This window comes from Cyrtonyx montezumae, unplaced genomic scaffold (genome assembly GCF_038088225.1).
Source record: "Cyrtonyx montezumae isolate F1298 unplaced genomic scaffold, pur_monq_1.0 scaffold_3, whole genome shotgun sequence".
In the NCBI taxonomy this organism is placed as follows: domain Eukaryota; kingdom Metazoa; phylum Chordata; class Aves; order Galliformes; family Odontophoridae; genus Cyrtonyx; species Cyrtonyx montezumae.
In genome coordinates this window covers 103,285,254-103,306,429 of record NW_027072034.1, presented here as the reverse complement: position 1 = coordinate 103,306,429, position 21,176 = coordinate 103,285,254, and the positions used below count along the sequence as shown (strand labels likewise).

The window sequence follows — 21,176 nt, the reverse complement described above, 5'->3', positions numbered from 1 at the left end:
CCTCAGGACTGTGGGATGCATCTCATTGGGACACATAGATTTATGGATGTTCAGGTTCCTCAGGTGGTCACAAACCTGATCTTTGCTTACCATAGGAGGGGCTGCTCCTTTTTCATCTTCCTTGCTAAGCATTATAGAATCATACAATGGTTTGGTTTGGAAGGCACCTTTAAGATCTAGTTCCAACCCCCCTGCTATAGGGAGGGACACCTTCTACTACACTAGGTTGCTCCAAACCTCTACAGCTACTTAGAACTAGTAAGAGGTTTTCCTCCTCCAGGTACCCAAAGCAGAAGTTAAAGCTGAAGCTTTCAACAGCTTTCAACCTTCCTCCTCGGAGGTAGCCACCAGTCAGTGGTGACAGAGAGCATGTCACAGTTCATTCTCAGTGCAGTGACATTTAAACCCATACAGAGTAACCAGGGCAACGAAGGAAAGGCTGTACAGGGGTGGCTAACCTTCTCAGAGTGAATGCTGAATGCAGAGCACTGCCCCTGCCACATGTCATCTGTGATTTTTGAGAGCACAAAATTAAAAACAAATAGACAAAACAAAAAAAAAAAGGAGGAATGGTGTTTAGAGTTTGTATAATTTAAATGAAATGACCCCAAAAGTAACTGACTGAAGTGAAAGGCGACTAACTGAGGACTTCTTTCTACCTATGCATTAAGCACAGTGTTGTATGCATTGCTCCTAGCAATGGAAGCCTGCCCACTGCACAGGTGGATTTAACACAGCCATACAGCACAGAGACAAATGAAATGGGATTCAAAGGAGAAAGGAAGAAGGAGAAAATATGGCATGTATGTGTGGGTAATGGGTTCCACTCCCAGCCCTGATCACAAGTACTGCAGTGCATTGCTGATCTCTCTGCACGTCAGTTTTCTTGTCTGGGGTCAAATAAATAACCCCAGAAACCAAACAATGAGAAAGAAAAAATAAAAAAAATAAAAATTAAGAACAGGGTTCCTTTTGCAAAATATTAGGAAAAGATACCCTCCTGTGCACTCCATCAGCCAATTGTTTTTAAAATTGCCTTAGAAGTCATCTTTCCAAGGATCAGTGTAATGGCAAGGCTGCTAAAAAGCAGAATTGACAAATCTGCTGTTTCATTTTCAGCCTGTATTGAAATAATATTTCTAAGAGTTTTTATGATTCTCTCATATCATTGCAATACCAGAGCACAGTATGGAAGGTCTAGTCTGACACATTTCTTACATTCACACACTGACAAAAAGTTTTTAATATAGAAAAAAAAATCAGTTTAGACTCTTGTGGAGCAGAAAATCTACACTAATTAAGATGTAGAGCAGAGACTGAACAGGGGAAGATAAAAAAGAGTGTAAACCATCATGGACAAATGCAGTCTGAATAGGAGACAAATGCTGTACTAGAATAAGAGGCAGAAAATGAAAGGCTACAGATAGAGAGGGAGGAACCACAAGAGATATGCAGAAAGTGGGAATGGACCAATCTCCACCTTAGCAAAAGCCTTTTCATGTTAATAGTCTTAATAGGTCCATCCTAACCTATAGATTTAGGACACAGATTTGCTTTTTCCTTTAACTGCTAGGTTTGTTATTAAACTTTGATACTGAAAGACATTCAGAAACAAATGTTAGAATCATGAAATTTTTATCTAATAAAACCCTCCACAGTGAAGCACAGTTCCAATTAAAGCACTAATCTACAGTCTAGTTCAATTCCTACCTGCTTACTTCAGCTATAGGCACCTGCCCTTGCAGAGAGATGTTTTTCACCTTTGGAATAGTCCTAATGGCATCCATTTGTATCTGGTCTGTACTCTGGACTGCCTTCATAGGACAGTGCAAAAAACTGCTGTTTAATGCTCACAGTCATCTGCTGCTAGCAATGCAAGCAGTCCTGGATAAAGGGACAAAGGGAACATTTATATCTTCACATGCCATATCAATTCCTCTAAATTAGGAATACGCCCTCTCTCCTCCCCTGTGAAATATGATGTTGTAGAGTTCAGAAGGAAATGAGAAAAGATGAGGGAAATGAAAGTCATGCCACAAATGTAAGGCAGTTCGACAGACATGAATGCATGCTTTTCATCTCTGCCATTATAAATTAAAATCACCAAAAAAAGTAAAAAATTGATAGTATAGAATTGCATTGAATTATACATTATCCTCTTGGGTGTCAGACAAATTGGGAAGGGGAATCCATGGCAAAGACAACTTTTTAGAAAAGCCCAACAATATCACAGAGCTATGAGAGATGCAGAAACACAAGTGATTCTTATTTCATTTCCATTGTCCATAGGCTGAACAAAACACCAATGCAAAAACATAACAGAAAAATGAGATGCTTAAATGGACACATTTGAGCTTAAAAAACAGAGAGGTTTTTCAAGAAGCCCTTTTTTTTAGAAGTCCTTAATGCAGGCAGAAATATAATAATCTAAATAAAAGAATATAAAAGAACTTGCATGTAATTTCTCCCAGTGGCAATTGCACAAGGTACGTAAAAATTGTCCAGGTGCAAATTTAGTCTATGCATCTGACTTTGACAGTGCACCTCATTTTACTTTGATGAATGCTCATAAATTACTGTTTTATGCCAAATGTTATTTTCTCCACCACTGTTTTCCCCCAGTTGCATTTTCCATAAAGCCAGGTGTTAAGTCTGACTCCTGTTCTGCTTATAGACTGCACCCACACACATCACAGAAGGAAAATCTACACTGCAATAAAGAAGGGAAGGAAAAATACTTCAAATAAAGGATGGTGAAAAGACAGTAGTGAATTATTTTTTTAAATCAATTACAAAGGGCTTAATTCCAAACAGATGCAGACCTTTAGACTAAAGTCTGTTCAGTGACCATCATTCTACATTCACAAATCTTAAACAGGAAGTATTTCACAATAACAATGCCTGGCTCGCTCATTAACACTGCAATCAGTCATTTTAGATTCAGTACTAATTCAATATTTTATAGAAAATCTAAGGAAAATTAACTTTTCCATGACATAAAATCCAACTCTCAGTTATCTCAGAGTTCAACACATGGGTACTTCAATTGAAATCCACAGATTAAAGAGGAATTCCTTAAAAATTTCTTAGAAGAATGAAAGTAAGAAAGCAATTTAACTATGGGGAGAAAATAAAATGAACTCTACTTATATTTATTTTGGTAGTATGTGAGCAGCAGCTGTTTAAAGCTATCATTGTTTAAAGGTTGGCCATTGCAGGATGTCTAACAAATTACAAGTTCATCTGTACTGGCTCATAAGGACACAATGCAATTAGTGAGAGGAACTGGCAATACATATCCTTCTGACAAAAAGGGAAGGAAAAAAAAAAAAGATAATCTACGTTTCTCTATGCATGCTGTCAAAGCTCCAGCAATTTCCCATAAAATTGTTTCAGCTGCTTACATTTTCTGTAGGCTAATGCACAGGATACATTTCCCTTTAGAGGAAACCATCCTACCATAATCTGATGAGCATCTCTTTCAACATCAGTACCTGTTTAAGCAGCTCTTTCTGTCGCCCCTTTTCTTTGGCATTCATTCCTATCCTCACAGTGACTTGGCTATGCAGGTATAGCAACTTACAGGAATGTACTGTGAACCACATCATGTACCCAGTCTGATTATGGATAGCATCTGACTCCTTCTCTGTTATTTTTAATTGAGGTTGGTATAAATATTTGCACATCTGAGAGCCAGAACAGGGACAGGAATGACAAAGGGAGATGCAGAGCTGTCCGGCTGAGAGAAAAGCACATCAAACTGCTCCACCACTAACGCGAGGTCAATGCAAGCTCAATGACAACCAAATGTGAAATTCAGACATAGAGCGAGGCTATGGATCTGCTAATGGTCACTATTTCCAGGCGGAATGCTGTTATGTGTTGGGTAACGCACAGCAGGCTGCTGCTGGGATTGAACTGAGTGCAGCTGGCACTCCCAGAGACTCTGCATGTTCCATGCCCATTGCTGCCTATCTCCTTTCTTCTCCAGTTCTATCTCCTGCTCAAAGCAGGTCAGCTCTGAGTTCAGACTAGGTTGTTCAGGCTGCATCCAGCTGGGAATCAGAAAATCCCAGGGAAGGAGACAACACAACCTTTCTGAGCAACCTGTGCCACTTTCTGACCTCATGGGGAAACAGCTCCACTAGTAATCCAACCCAAGCCTCTCCAGTTTCAACCACTGTCAGCTCTCTTGTCCTCCCAGCACACCCTGATGTGAAGAGACTGACACTGTCTTCTCAGGAATGCCCTTGCAGGTCTGGGCAGGCTGCTGCAGGGTTCCTCAGAGCTCTCTCTCTTCCAGGCCAAGCAGACCTCACTCCCTCAGTCTCACCTCACAGCACTTGTGGTCTTCTGCTGAACTCAGACCATTTTGTTGCAGGCCTATGTTTACAAGGAAAACACAGGATGAAACATGGATGAAAAGCCGGAGGAGCACCCAAAGCTTTGTCTGACTTTGCAGCTTAGGGCTCTTCTGGACTCCATCGCTGTGCCCTTCTGAATGGCACCGTGTGAGCAGGCTCCAAAGGGCTGAGATGTTGGGAATATTCAGCCTCATCCCACATACACTGTCACTAAAATAAATATTGAGATGGCATGAGTTCACTGCTCCCAAGTTACATATCTGGGACAGATTCATCTCTGGCGTGAATTTAGAACATCCCATTTGGATGTATGAGCCACTCTGCACTTTCCTAAGCATCCTATGCTGTGGACAGGTGCATGTAGGGATCACCCATTTAACAGGGCTGTAACTGGGACATAGCTTCAGCTCTACTTGCCCAAGGCCCTTTCCAGTCACAATCCAGGAGCTATTTGTGGAAGCTACATTACCAAACTGACTAAGCACTTAATAGCCATTGATGCAGCACCTCTGTGAGGTAAGGAAAACACTAATTTTTGATCTGCAAAAGACAGGGCTGCTCACCAGTACTCTGGTTTCCAATACTTTACCAAGGATACTTGGATTTCAAGTAATAGGAACACTAAACTGCCCCTCAATCTAAAAATCAGATAGCTAGCTCTATCTGTAATCCAGAGAAGTGTTATCCTCTAGAACAAAATGCATAAAACCCAAGAAGCTGAGTGAGAAATTGTTTAAATTAGTCAGAGAAAGAATCAAGGGGAATCCCTTCAGCATCTGCTCAGCTGGTATGTTCATAATTTCCAAAGAGAAATCTCTGCTTAGGACTTCCCAGGCCTAAATGCCTCATAGAGCTAGGCACCAAAGCTGCTTTCAACCCCATTGTATGACTGAAGGTGACTGATATTTCTCCTCTCTAGAAACACTGCAGGCCACCACTGCATAGCAACTAATCATTGAATCACAGGATGGTTGAGGTTGGAAGGAACTTCTTGAGATCATATTATCTAACTCCTCACTCAAGCAGGCCAGCTAAGCAGGTTGTCAGGCAAAGCCATGAAGCCACTCCACACATCACTAAAAGAATAAAAACAAACAGTAGAGACTGTTCTTATGGCAAGTGCAATATAAATGTTTAAGACTACAAACATGAAAATGGCTGAAAAACGGTTTCCACAAAATATGCTGGCAATTAAACTCCCACTCCAGTAAAGCAGGTTACCTCTATGCACATGACTAATAGCAATGAGTATTTTTCTCTGAACTCTTATTAACTGCAGGTTAAAGGCACATTTGCTAAAAAGCAGTCTGAATAGGAACCCTAAAACTACAGCATTTTTACTGCAGAGTCAAAATTCCACTAGATTGAGATATAATTAAATAAGGCAGGGAAACATCATTTTACAAAGTGAAAAATTAAAAATAAATGGCACTAGATGATCTCTAGAGGTTCCTTCCAACCCCTACAATTCTGTGAAAAAATAATGAAGTTTTAAAATAAGAATGCTTCGTTCAACACTAGTCCTACAGTCATGTTTAACTTCAGGACCACTGGTGCTCCATCTCCTACCACTGAAGGCCATTATAGTCAACACAATAGAAAGAACCTTTCCACATTCCTAATATTCAGTTTTTTAAATGTTTAAAAATGTAAGTTGGAAGCTGATAAACATTTTGTGCCTTTCCTGGACAGTTTACATGTGTAATAACTGCTCTGTTTTGGAAGAAGCCTTTTTTAGGTCACTGTTTAAAGCCCCCAAAACATTCAAATTTTAGGCTAAAGGAGAGATGTCTGAACAAAAAACAAGAAACAGCAGAGGTTACTTAGAACGATTCATGTTGCATGGTGGGTAGCATATATTCTATAGAGAAGTATTAATATTTAATGTAATACAATTTGCTTTTACTTCTACATTCTATACCGGTCTTAAGTTTCCATCTCACTCTTCAGCAATGGAAAGTATTGTACAGCTGTGGTTCTGTACTGCAGCCTATATGGAAAAAACCCAGCTGAAGTTCACTCGAGTTTTGAACTGCCAAGGAGAAGAGTTCAGATCCTAGACATCTAAGCCATGACTAAGTAGGGAAAGACAGGCAGCAATAAATACAATGAGCTCCTTAGAACAGAACACAGGAATCTAACAAGAAAACTGTCCAAAAATGAAGACCTGACTTTATAAAAACACAGGGTAAGATTTGACTCTGATAAATAAATCTGTTCAAAGAAAGTCTGCACAAGAGGTAATGGCCTTAAACAGTTCTGCCCACACTGTTGGCACTCACTGTTTCTCTTGAATGGATGAGCCATTTGCTTCAGGTAGACACCTGAGGCCTCATTTCATAGAATCATAGAATGTTTGGGGTTGGAAAGGACCATAAATCCTATCCAGTTCCAACCTCAACCATGGGCAGGGCTGATGCCCAGCAGATCAGGCTGCGCAGGAGCCCATCTGGCCTGGCCCTGAGTGGGATGTGGCATCCACAGCTTCTATACCTCATTCTGACTCTTGACTGTAGAGATGCTACAGATGTAGGGAAGCAAGAGGGGAAGTACAGATCCTCATGGTCACACCAGGCACGTTGCAGGCTCCTATTCAGCCATGGCTCTGAAGTTCTTCTATGCATACCACATACAGGCCACAGCCCGGGGCATCCCCTGCAGCGCCAACTGGAGACAACACACACAGACTCTCTCCATACATTTTGAAGGGAGCCCTAATTAAAAAAGCTGGCTTTGGGCTGCTTCTGTCAACATGTTTGAGAGCTTTCAGACAGAACCCTACAATCCCAAAATTTACATCCCCAAATCTCCACAACACAGTTCGCCCAAAGCAGCTCAGACTGAATCCTGCCTTGCTAATGTCATCACAGACATCCTTCATTTTTGCTCAGAGACAGGAATCCGATCTGCACTCAAAAAAACAGTCATAGTGGAGGCATTGACAGAGAAGATTAGAAAATAGAGTGAAAGGAAGGAATATGAGCAAATTCTACTTTGCAGGGCTGCATATGTGGCAAGAATCAGTGCAGTTTCTCCTATTAAGCAAGAACAAATCTCTTGGAGCATACATGGAGGATGGAAATGCTCCATCTGCAGCGATGGAGAGCTCTGGAACTGAAAGCCCCTGGCCTGTCCTGGAAACAGGAGTGGCTGCTCTCTGGCTTGGCATCAGGCAAGCTACAGGATTTCTGCTCTTCCGCTCTCCTTAGATATCTCCATATCTGCACTGTGGTTGGCACAGCATGAAGGCAAGGCCCTGTGGGACAGCTGCAGAGCACACAATCCCATTGACTTCAAGGGGAAGTAAACAGGAAGAGAATCTGTGCCCATCTTTGATTCGTTAACCACGTTGACTAATCCTTCCAGCTTCAGAATTTACCCTCAGTTTCTCTTACTACCCTTTCTACCTCAGGCCATGCATACCGATGTGTCATGCATCTCTAGCTTCTGATCAGTTTTTTGTACACTACTGTGATGGCTTAACAGCTCACCAAAGTGCTGCTTATCTTTTTCCTTTTTTTTTTTCCTCTGGAAATCACCATGTTTTACCCCATAGCTCCTCCATTAGTGCCTTCATGCCTCTTCAAGTTGCATATCTCCACCCCTTGATTATAAAGTCCCAAGCCTCCTGCATAGACTCAGCAGTAGTGGGGGGGGCAGTTATCAAGCTGAATAGGTTTTTCTGAAAATTAGCTTTCTTCTTCTTTAAAATATAATTTTTAAACTGTTGTGGTGACTGAGGCAAACCCACAGCATAACATGTTTACCTGCAAGTAAAATGAAACCTTCTTTTTATTGCAAATGTTTCTAGAAGTGCAGCAAAGCTGGTACTCTAAAGAACATTTGTACCTGATCTAAATCTATTAAGTGATTTCCCTCCATTCCCTCCACATATGGAATGTGGTCTGAAGAGAATTTATTCACATTATATACAGTGAGATGTTTTTGTAGGACAAAACATGGGGAAAAAAAATCTATTCAATACTGTTTCCTTCCCTGTTTGAAAGATGGAATCATTTACATTCTAATAGCACACAGAAACGCTCTGCAGTGTAGGGCTATGAGCACTGTAGATGTGTGCACATATCCCTTCTGGGATCCCATGTGTGTGCACGGTCTCAACGTCAGCTTGTTTCCCTTCAAGATGAACACAGGAGGAGCGATGGTATCTCAGTCGCGTCCAAAAGAGCCAAAAGGTTCCGTGCAGCACTCACCTACCGTGTGCTCTGGATGCTACAGAACCACATTTGAAAGCCAAACTCCAACCACCCCTCGCATCAAACAGTTCTCCTTTCAGCATGACGCAGAACTTTAATTTCCACTGAGTGGGGGTGACCTCAAGACTACTTTCTCCGCCCGGATGACAGCGATTCCCCCGGCTGCCGGAACGAAACCAGTCTATAAATAACTTCAGAAGGAATTGTCTCCCTTCCCATGCACTGCAGACAGCTGTTTACACAGCTCCCACGTCTGAGCGTTAGCTCGGCTCCGCGCGCTTTAATTTCCCCTTCTCAGCATCCGCAGCCGACGCAGCCGTGCCCCGAGCTCCCCCCGGGGCGCAGATGTCCGCTGCCACGAGCCGGGGCTCCGTCCTCAGCCCCCACTACGGCCGAGCCCCGATACAGCCGAGCCCCGCACCCCTCCCCGCAGCCTCCGGGGTCCGCTCGTCCGCTCGCCCACCTGCAGGGGGCCGGCGCGGGGCTCCCCCGTCACGGACACGCGTGGGCAGCCCCGCAGCGCCCCGCAGCCGGCGGGGAGAGACAATAGCCCGGGCTTGCTCACCTCCTTCAGCTGTTCCAGCTCCTGCTTGAGGCCGTCATATTCCGCCTCCAGCTCGTCGTACTGCTGCTTGAGGGTGAGCTTCTCCTCCAGCACCACCAGCCCATATTCCGCCGCCTGGATCTTCTCGTGGGTCGTCTCGGAGAGCTCCCGGGTCAGCCGCTCGATCTCGCTCTTGTAGTGGTCCGCGCCCTGCAGCACCTCCTCCGCAGCCATAGCCCCGCCGGCTCTGCCGCGCACCGCGTCGCCGCGCCGCCGAAGCAGCGAGGGGGCGGGCGCGGCCGAGGGGCGGCACCGGCGACCTGGGGACGGGGATGGGGTCGGGGATGCGGGCGGAGATGGGGCCGCCCCGCCGCAGTCGCGCTCCCGGCCCCGCCGCCGCGCTCGCCTCCCCCGGCCCTGCGGCGGTCCCCGCGGCCCGGGCAGGCGGCGGCGGCGCGGCGCGCTGGAGGCCGGGGCGGCGAGTGGGGCGGGCGGGAGCGCGCGTCGGTGCGGCGGCTCCCGAATCGCTGCCGGAGTTCTCCTCCGCCCCCACCGAGCGGTCCCTCCCCTGCGCTCTTCAAGATGACGGCGGATTGTCGGGTTCGGTCCCGGCCCCCGGCCCGGAGCTGGGTAGGGATGTGGGGCGATGGGTGCCCTCTCACTTGGCTCGGAGGGTTGTGGTGACGGCCACAGCACAGCGGTGGTGTTAAAAATAGAACAGGAGATGCGGTCCAGGAGACTGCAGGAGCGGTGCTCGCTGCCGGGGAGCTGACAGGGGACTGCCGCCTGCTCCCGTCCTCGTCCCTGCGCGAGGACCGTAGCGCTGAGCTTGAGGCCAGTGCACCTCACGGTGAGATGCCAGTGCTACTGATCACAGAATCATTAAGGTTGGAAAAGACTACTAAGGTCATCTAGTCCAACCACCAGCCCATCTCCACCATGCCAGCTGACCATGTACCTAAGTGAGTGCCCCATCCTTGCAGCTCTTGGACACCTCCAAGGACACCAACTCCACCACCTCCCTGGACAGCCTGTGCCAGTTTAGCACCACCTTTTCCAAGAAATGTTTCCTAATATCCAGCCTGAACCTCTTCTAGGGAAACTTGAGGCCATTCCCTCTCATCCTATCATTGTTCCATGGGAGAAGAGGCCAATCTCTGTCTAATTACAACCTCCTTTCAGGTCATAGTGATAGTGATACGTTCTCCCCTGAGAGCAGACAGCAGCACTGACCCGAGTCAGATCAGCTGTGGTCACTCCATTGTTTGTCTTTCAAATTAACCAGAGGACCTAATGCATAGATTATGTCTATTTCATGTTGGCTGTAGAAAGACAGATGGAACTTGTCCAGCTTGAAATGAGAGTGGTGCAAACGGACAGCCCCTGATCCCGCACAAAGCCTGCCAGTAAAACTTCACACATCAGATTAGGGGCTTGTTACATCTTTGGTCTGGAATAGTGAGTTCATCTTAGATCAGTCGCATAGGGCTTCGTGTCAGAGCCTTTGTGATCTGGTACCAGGAGTCTTAAACCTAAATTTGCTGTTTCTTCAAACTATGACCTGCAAACAAAGGCCTTATCCTACTGGTTTAAACACAGTTTCACTATACAAACCACCAGGATCAGGTTTTCATCCTTTGCAAACATTTGTTATTATTATTATTTTAATACTAGTAGTACCAGGCCTTTAAATGACAAAGTTTAACACATGAGTTACAATTTCCAGGAAAGAGAAGATGGTTTGTTTAAAAAATAATGCTACATATGGAAAGTGTGTATTGCAGTCCACCAATGAAATGCTATATTGGAAATAGAAGATATCAGTTCCCTTCCTTCCTCACCTATTTTAAACAAACCACATCACCTTCCTACCCCGGCTTCATCCCACTCTAAGAAAGAGGTAGAAGTGTCTGCATTCCTCTACAAAGTGCTTTGAGATCTGTAAATGGAAGCTCCAACACCTGTCACACAGTATGTGTGTACAGAGGATAGCATCTACCTATGCACTTACATGTAACTAAAGCACTGTAGGTTAGCCTGCATAAACACTACTACTTAGTGTCTAGAGAACATAGAATCATAGAATATCCCAAGTTGGAAGGGACCCATAAGGATCATCGAGTCCAACTCCTGGCTCCATACAACACCACCCAAAAATCAGTTCAGATGTCTGAGAGCATTATTCAGACACTCCTTGAACTCTGGCAAGCTGTTCCATGCCCAGCCACCACAGGAAAGGATGAATAACCCTTTCCTAACTCCCAGTCCCTGTTGCAGCTTCATGGCATTCCCTTCAGTTCTATCTCTAGTCACCTAATTCCTGATTCCTACTGTATGCCTAAAGACTGCTTCCTTTTCTTCAAAGAGGATGTGAGTCCCTGAATCTTTGCATTCCAGACAAACCAAAATGGTAGCAAAATGTTTTCTCATTTTAGCCATCTTCAGCTTTTGATAAATTTTTGGTTGTTTTGAAAACAAGCCTTTTGTAAACATTAATTAAAGAATAGATCAGAAAACACCTTAAGATCAGTACTGAAAATGAGCAGTTGGTTGAAGACAGGCTGAAGCAACAGGATGCCGACAGCTAATCTGTCCTTGGTGTAACTCCATGTGCATCATTTAGCTGACAATCTCACTCATAACCCAAAGGGCTGCCTCACCACATGTCTGAACATCTGTGCCCTGGAGAGAAAATCTGGCTCAGTAAAAATGTGTCATTTTTCTGCAGTACCTCACGAGAAAGTTAGGGAGAATCTTCCCTTTTAAAATTGAGAGGTGGAGAGAAGTCCAGTGAGTGCACAACCTATGGAAGTTCACAGTGCCTGGCAGAGGGTTTTCATACACTGTAACTTACAGAATCATAGAACTGTTTGAGTTGGAAGGGACATCCAAAGGCCATCTAGCCCAACTCCCCTGCAGTGAAGAGGGAGGCCCCAGCTAGATCAGGCTGCTCAGAGCCTGGTCCTGCAGCTACTCCAGATTGAAAACACCCAGCATGCCTGTGATTTGCTGTCACTAGGGCCCATTTATTCTGCATTGTGCCTCCTATATGTGTGCACCATCAAATGGTGTTACCTTGGTAAGATTTGTCATCGTTCTGGAAGTTTACTGCTTTGAATTCTTCCCTAGGGTGAAATGATCCATGCTTCAGAGCTCCCAGTTTCTCTGACTCCAGGGAATCTGGGATGGCAGCTCAGACACAGATCTATACTTTCCAACATACACATTTACTTACATGAATCCCACCATTTACTTCTATATCTTTACCTAACCCACACCCATGCTATCAAGACTCTTGCTCCTATATTTTTTATGGACTACTGAGGTTATTGATGGCTCTGACAAATATGCAAGCTCTTTACCCCAATATAAAGGGCTTTGATTCATCTCAATTCTCATTCTGTGGGGATGAGAAAGAACAAACAATTCTATAAATAGAATCTTGGCTATAGGGAAAGACGTTAATAAAGATGAAAGTGCTGCAGCATGACCCAAACATGGTCATTTTCTAATGAATACCTCGTAAATGAAATCTCCTTTGATGAAGATGTCTTGCTTTATGAACTGCCTATAATAACGTAGGGATAACAGTGGTTATACTGTGATGCCAGCAAGGTGTTGGTTTCAAGTAACGGATGTGACACTTTTGGGAGTATATTTATCAGTAGATTAGCCCTAAACAATGAGGTTATTATTATTATTTAAAATAATTTCACTAACATTCATCACCTCCTTCTAGTTTAAGTTCTGCTACAGTGCTTTCCTGCCTCTCCCAGCTCAAAAAACCCTCTAAAGATAGGGAAATGATTTAATGGGCATGGTGGTAATGGTTCAGCATGTGGATTAGGTGATCTTAGAGGTCTTTTCTGATCTTAATGATTCTGTGATATCACCTTGAATTGTTGTTCCTCTTTCATTTTGTCCTGCTGCAACCCTTTCACATGAATATTTCAAAACACTCTGTATAGTCATTTAGCGACACTCAACAGGCCCTCCTAAAATGATCTTCTTTATGATTGCATCTGTTTCATGGGCAGAATCTGCACTTTGTATTCCTGGCACAGGATACTGGTAGACTTTTACAAGGATAGTAGGTTCCCCTAACAAATAATGCTATTCTGGTCATACACTTCTGGAATCAATCAGATATTCAACGACAGGCACAATGATGCAGTTCAAATCTTGATCAGGATAGTATCATCAAAACTCCAAATCACTGAAGTGACCTATATGAAATGAACTACTGGCCCTACGCCTTACTGGAAATGCAGCAGTAAAAATCCCCCTTTACTGTGTCACAGATGGCTGAATCACTGCATCTACAGTATGCACAAGCATCACTTCAAGTCCATTTGCATGGAGCATAGCACAGGACTGGAGCCCAAATATAACAACTGCTAATTAGCAGTGCTTGGCAGGCTTGCCAGTGTCCAAAGAAAAAAAAATAAAAATAAAAGGTAGGAGGACCAATCTGCTATCTTTAGTAGGAATGGCATTGATTTCCTGAAAGAAGGGGAAAAAAATACTGGGGGAAACCTGTACAATAGCTGTCCAGTGTTTTGGAAGTAGGCATGCGGCTGTTATACTATCAAAGTTTCATCTTTTTCAAGCACTGAACACACACAACATATCTGAAATTAATGACCAGACCAGAGATAAAAGGAAGGCAGTAAGAAAATGAAATTTTAAAAGATACTTAAACATTACAGCACAATATAAATGGAAGTTGGTTTTAAGAAGATTAGTTTATAGAGAACATTAAGAGAAACTAAACACAAGTTAATAAAAACTAATGCATACAATGAGAAGAAAAAAAAAAAAAGATGATATCCTGATTAACATGAGTGCCAGTATTTAAAAGGAAAGCTTTCAAATAACATCACCTTTGTCAAAGACCTTTTAAAGTAGGCTCAATTTTGGCAGACAGGATCTTGTATCTCCACCAGAATGACCCCCAAACCTGAAAAAAAACTGAAAACCAACATTGTAGGAGATGCATAATCCAAAAAGAATAACTAAATAGAATACTTCAATAATGAAATCAGAAAAAAAAAAAAAGTTTGGTGGAGTTTTTTGTATGTAATGAGGAGGAGTCAGAGAAACAAAAATTATTTTTATAAGAAAACTACCAAAAAATAAAGCACGAGGACATTTAGACGCCTAGAAGAATTAAAAAAACAATGCAATTCCTGCAAAAAGAAGAACTACAGCCTATAGCACATGTTGTGCATGGGTCTTGAGTAATCTCCACGGACATCACCCGATTCTTTTTATTGACAGCATTGCTCCTGGGCTCAGGACCCAGGACAGAGCTCTTCCACTCTGTGCGGGGTCTTCCAGTACAAAACAAATGACCGAAAGTAGCATAGGAAGGGTTATTATGTCTGTTTAATCTGCAGAGCACTTTCCTGTGACACAAGGAATAGCTGTCCACTTAGAATGTTTTGCCCAAACAGCGTCTGAGCAATTTTGTCTCCATAAATCAGTGTCATAAGTGCAAGCTGTTTCTTACTGGACAGACATAAAAGCAGAAAGGAGAGGGAAAACAGTTTACCTCAGAGGAACAGCAGAAGCATGCATTGCTCAGAGAACAAGCATAGTCAGAGCCCAGGTACATTGCAACATGACAAACTGCCTGGGGCAGCAAATTATTATGAGAGAAAGGCAAAATAACGATATCTTGAAACTTCTCTTTAATTCTGTGAGAGCTTTGGGAAGTCAGGTACCTACTACTACTCCCATGGAGGGCAGAGCAGCTTGTGCATTGGAGAACAAACCCTTCCAGCAGTAAAAATTTCATTCAGCTCCAATACCCCCTGTCTGAGCTTCAGCAGAGCAGCAGCATATCTTCCCTGCTGGCTGGCTGCACTTTGCCCTTTCCCTCTCCCGTTTATGGTCCCCCTCCAGTACTTCTGCCTAAGGGGTCTTGAGCTGTTCTGGCTTTGCATTTGAAGCAGAGAAGTGAAGGTGAGAATGCAACTTAGAGGGTTATTGAGTCCAATCCCATACACATGTTGGATTAAACATACCTAGAATGTACATGGTTAAGGGTTCACAGTATCACAGTATCACAAAATTGTAGTGATTGGAAGGGACCTCTAGAGATCATCTAGCCCAACCCCCATGCCTAACACAACCTTAAAACCCTCAGAGATGGATAGAAATTACTAATGCAGAATTTTAACTTCTTCTCACTACATATCAAGACAATCTACTCCCATCCTATGGTAAGCACCATGCCCCTTTCCGTGAGTCTTTTAAATGTCTGAAGACTGTTCAGTTTGTCCTCTTCCTCATCAAGAAAATTTCCAGCTTTTCTTCAAACCCCTCAAATTGTTCTGACGAATAATACTTCCTAAATCTCCCGAAGGCCTTCTCTGAACAGTCTTATTTTCTGCTCTACCAGGCTGACTGCAGTCCATCCAGTAGAAGGCTGGTCCACTACTCAGGGACAGGTCAAATGTCTCCCACACTGGTAGTGTAACGCTCCCAGTAGTCCATCCAATTTCTTAAGAAACATCATCACATTATTAATTAGCATGTACTTTTTACAGAAGACTGTCACTTCAGCATCTCTTTTTTTTTTTTTTTTTGCCCTACTGCTTTTCCAGTGACGTACTTTCTTGCATTTATATTTGCTGAGGTTCATCTTCTTGATTTTGGATCACTTCTGCAGTATGTCAAAGTCATCTGCATGTCCTCCTCCAAATTGTTGGCAATCTCTCAGTGCTGCATAGAAAGTATGGTGTCATGAAAGGTTTCTACCCCTTCCTACAATATTATTGCAATGATTTTCCCTTTCCTTCTTTCCCCTCTCTTCCCTTTTCCTTTCTCCTCCCCTTTTTCTTCCCCTCCCTTTCCTCCCCTCCCTGCCTTGCCCTGCTCTGCCCCACCCTTCCCTGCCCTGCTATTCCTGACATCTCTCTGCACTACCTTCCTTCCTTCTACAGCAGCCCTCAGCCCCAGGCTGGGGGCCATGGGGTGCTGCGTGGCTGGACCTGCTCAGATAGGCTTCTGATGCACTGGCAACTCCAAGATTGGTGCTCACAGGACCTGATGGTCCTCTCTATTGCCATTGGGCAGCCCACTGCACTGCTCTCCAGCACCCTCATCTAAAACCATCTCATCATGATAAACCCATCAGTAAGAACCTTCCAAGACCTACAGAAACTATAGAGGGTCTCTTCCACCCAGAGCAGCTGGTCCTGCCACAACAACACCTTTCTGCCCCTCATTGTGGCCTCACACTTCCTGATGCTCCTCATCCCACTGCCATCTGCTCTTGTTCAAGCATAAAGGGACTGGGCTGACACACTTTTCTTCTTGGCAGTTCTGCATTGGCACTCTTTAAACCAAATATGTTGTTTTCCAGACGCTCACAAATCAGTTGTTCAATCATCTTTAGTGTCTTTCTGGGAAGTGACATGAAGCCATATATTATATCCTTCACAGTTCTGCTCCTTTTATTATGTCAAGTCTCTGCCAAAGTCCTCCTGCCACTGCAGCAGGGGCACAAGCAGTAGCAAACTAAGGTGATTGGATAGACCCAGTGTTTGAAACAGAAGCTGATGGAAATAAGGACTGATCTGCCACTTACATTCACATTTAAATAATTTTGTCTCATAAGTGATTAGTGTGGGAGAGGAAATAATTGGTATTCAGCAATGTGCCTTGTCTTGAAGCTGAAAGCCTAGTATCTGCAGTGCACCTATTAAATATAGCTTCAAAAAGCACTTGTTTCTACTAAAGCTGGTATTTTCCTTACAGTTCTATTATGCATCAATAACTAAAAACATTTACAGCAATGTTTCAGAGAGAAATTGGAAGTTTTATGTAAAATTTAATGATAATGATAATGTTAATGAGGGTTGCCATGACCCAGGTGCAGATCTTGCACTTGGATTTACTGAACCTCATGAGGTTCATGTGGGCCCAATGGTCAAGCCTGCTCGGGTCTCTCTGGATGGCATCCCATTTCACAGGTGTGTTGACCACACTACACAGCTTGGTGTCATCCAGAAACTTTCTGTATTTTTTAATACAGAATAGGTGGTACATATTTATAAAATAAAATAAAGACTTTCAGAGCTACAGTTGGTTTCCTCATGTGGTAGAGGATTTAAAGCATTATTAAGATCTTGACCAGAAGATTGACTTCTGTGAGCAATTCCACTCATGCTTTGTATCTATTTGGTGGAGTGGTTATTCAGTCACACAGCAGGGTGTCCCAAGAGTAATAACTATTTAAAAATCTCCCTAGATCTTTTTTCTTCATTAACTTCATTTGTTCTATCAGTACTTTTTCTTATCATAACCACACTATTCACCACGGCCAAGGACTTGAATAGCTGAAACAAGTACTATGTAAAATGATTTCACATGTGCTCTTTGTTGACAAATCTGACTGTTAAAAAAAATAGAATTCCATTAAAAATCCGAAGGGTATTTTTGGTTATTTGTTTTGGGTGAGAGAGTTTGGGGGTTTATTTTGCCACAGAATATTTGCCAGCTGTTTGTTTGAGCTATGATGATTGGGTCTATACTTTCTGAGGTCAAAACTGTCTGGTGCGTACTTCCATCTCTTCCTTACATTCAAGAACAGTGAACTATTGAGGCCCAAGAGAAATGAGCTGTAAATAAACCTGCAAATTATTGAGACATAACAAGAATGCAGCAGGTGCCAATCCTGACCTGACAGACCAGAAATCATGATTGAATTGCTAGAGCATGCCTGGTGGTAACGCAGTCAAAATTTTAGGTTGAGCACATTACTTTCAAAAGTGCATGTTGTCAATGAGCAAATGTAGAAGGGTTTGGTGTATTATTTTAACACTATCTATCTGAATGTATCCAGCTGGGCAACAACAGTGCAGTATGAGTGAAGTAAAACAATCCCTAAATGCCAGAGCCCCTCCCTGTATTTAACTCCATTTTCAGGAGGGTGATAAAGTTAATTGGGAGTTTCTGTGATGTTGTCTCCTGAGGTTTTTCCATTCTTTCCATGATTAGACGTTTCTGAAAGCACGGCAGACGGAACTTGGCATGTGGAGTATACTGCAGTATAACCAAACATCTTTGGCTGTTGAATGCCATGGCTCCTTACAGGAATCCTTGGTATAAACAGGGGAAAAGATTGGAGGGATGCTGATATTTGTCCAGCTGGGCAGCAAAGGACCAAGGGTGACTAGGAGAAACAATCGAACTTTTGCCAACATTGAACAAAATTGGGAAGAGAAATAACAGATGGTAATCCTTTTGATGCAAGCTACCCATCTGCTAAAGCTTTGCCCATCATCTCCCAGAGACACTTGGTGGAAAAGCTTCAGAGACATCCCATGAAAGGCAAATGTAAATGTGGGTATAGGAAAAGATGTAAGAGAGTAATTCTGCTCGTGGAAGGGAACATAATAAGGGAAGATATATTTTCACTCAGCTCTTGACAAGTCCCAAAATAGGCTTGTCAAAAGCAAGAACAACTCAGCTACATAGGACAACGACAACCCCAGTGTCCTACCTTGAATGCAGATGAATGATACTGTCTTCTGACAAACCAGCTAAAGCTTCTATGTAGTTCACTCTGTATTTGTGGAGCCAGACTGTCAGCCAGCCATGCTGTCCTGCAGGCTGAGTCCTATCATCGATGGCGTCTCTGATCATAGCTGTCTTCTCTGTCTGCCTTGATGAGCAAAGAGGCAGTATATCTTGATAACACTTAGCTTTGATGCCTAATGATTACTGTTTATCACTCCTTTTAAGTTGAAAAATTTAATGAATCTTTCTGTCTGAAAACTCAGACAGCTATTACCTTTTCATTGACCTGTATGAAATGAATGCAACAATCTCTGCAGAGAGAGCCTGTAAATTTACCTGAAAGATACATGGTATTTTTAAACAGTCTGTATAATCATGGGAAAATAAGTGTGGGCAACTGATCACTCTCCTGCTTCTGCCTGACTTCCAGCTAGCAACCATCACTCAAAGCCTTTGTTGGCAAACAACTGAATAAATAGAAAATATCCCTCAATGAGAAGATAAACTACCATGGGGAATATAATGCAAGCATCCAGGTGAAGGGAGAATACCAAATATACTCATCTCTCCACCTCAGTTGTTTTTTAGAGAATTCCCTCTGCTTAGAATTATGAGAAAATGGCAGCTGCTGCATTTTAGGAGACATCACAATTTACTGATGTTAATTGCAGAAGGGGAGATTGATTTGCAAACTTGTCAGGGATTCTCTCTGCAAGGGACCTGTCAGAGCAGAAACATGTTTTGGAAATGAATTAGCAGGTTGAGAGACTTGCTGTGAACAAGAAATTCCTTACAGGAATGGCCAGGGGAGGCATATCTCTTGGCTGACCTCATATCACCATTAGTTGTCCTTTGTTGTTAGTCCATGGAAAGCTGAAAGAGAAGCAGACTCATGCATGTGTTTCACAACTGTCCAGCGAAAAGAGCAAGATAGTTTTTTCTCTGTCTTTTACAACAATCTGTTGAGACTCAGTGCTAGGTAAACAAATAACAAGACTTAAGCAACTACTCGCATACACTGACTCATGGATTTGTTCATACATAATGATATTAAAGGAGCATCATGACTTTGCCTTGATCAAAGGTTGAATGACTGAACATAATGAGCGTGTAGAATAATGAAGACAGCTGAGTATGATGAACTTGGGACATATCACAGATCAGCAAGTGGATGGGAAGCAATACCTCAAACTGCTGGGAAGGTGATATAATCATGGGCAGATTTGTCTGGTGACCTCCGTCAACATCTGGCTATAAACTCTCCATCACTAGAGAGGAAGAGAGCCTCAGGGAGGGTATTGCTCTGAAAATATGCAACGCTTCTTGGAAGCAAAGTGGAACCAGACTGTGTGCTGCTGCCCAGAGCCCTTATACAAGAAAGTAATGTGAGACCTCTCTGCCTGGCTGAGAAAGTGATCATCAGCACATCACAGAGAGCGGTAAACATTAATTCACCCAGTACAGCCTTCAGGAAGAGCAGCATACCACTCTGATGCTTGTCAGCAAAGTCTTGGGATGAGACCAAATAATGAGTGGATCCTCCCTTCCTGTCTCAGGAAATGTAGCCAAAAGTGTATTGGTGCTCCCATTGTCACAGGCAATAGATGTGAGGAAGTGAGCTGTTCAGTGTTACAGCTCAGCAGCCCTTCCCAGTGAGCAGCTTTCACTTCAGTCTGGGGCTTCAAGAACTCCAGATTACATACCACCTCCATGGAGAGGACTGAACAAAAGTAGCAAGGAAGTAAGAGGAAACTTACTTAGGTGACTAAGCGTTAAAAATGAAGTGAGAGGTATTATTATAGACCGTCTGGCAGATGAAACTTGTTGTTGAAAAGTGAGACTATATACAGGAAAGCTGTTGGAAGCCTAAAAGGAGAAGAAACCTCACCATTAAGCAAAGTTCCTTTTAAACTACCTCTATTAATCAGCAGTGGATGTAATGAATGGAAGTAATAAATGCAGGAAGAGGTCACATTGCCTGCTCTAGGACTCACTTTCCTCTTAAACTGTGATCCACTTGAGGAGAAAAGCAAAAAAATATTGCATATGGACAAAACTCCCCAGGGGTTCAGTTCCCTGACACCACTCAGTGCATGGCCCCACAAGCTCCTGGGGTGCTGCAGGGACAGGAGCTCCGGCAGGCATGCACTGCTGCCCCACTGCAATCACATCCTACCCGATAGCTATGATAGATATTCAGTATTAGTTTAGTGTAGCTAAACTGCCTCCTCTGACTGCAGCTAACCTATATGTAACTAATATAGCCATGGGAGTGTGACGTATGGAAGGACAGCATGAACATCAAAAAAGCCTTTGAAGATGAAGTCTCTGCAGGCATTTCTTTTGTTTTCTCTTCATCACACAGAACTGATGCTTTCACTGAATGTGTTAATAGTGAATGTTTTCTGAGTTAAGAATCATATATTAAATAAAGCAGTACTTCTCTAACCAATATTTTGCACTGAATTTTGGAGACCTACTGATACACATGAATGTTTGTAGTCCGCAAACCACGTGACA

The 21,176-nt window shown here is 43.2% G+C and overlaps 2 protein-coding genes across 11 annotated transcripts in view; both read right to left on the bottom strand.

The window, feature by feature from the left end:
- Window positions 1–9,465, bottom strand: part of BICD1 (BICD cargo adaptor 1) — a 153,233-nt gene extending 143,768 nt beyond the window's left edge. For 7 of the 8 annotated variants that reach the window (XM_065742627.1, XM_065742619.1, XM_065742622.1 and 4 more), the window contains exon 1: window positions 9,147–9,370. In XM_065742627.1, coding sequence (XP_065598699.1) covers window positions 9,147–9,359 — 213 coding nt within the window. In that variant the 5' untranslated portion in view covers window positions 9,360–9,370. Of the gene's footprint in view, window positions 1–9,146 lie in introns of all 8 variants that reach the window. The other variant, XM_065742625.1, reaches the window with a different exon arrangement.
- Window positions 1–21,176, bottom strand: part of RESF1 (retroelement silencing factor 1) — a 307,071-nt gene that overhangs the window by 224,833 nt on the left and 61,062 nt on the right. The gene's annotated exons all lie outside the window — the stretch shown is intronic.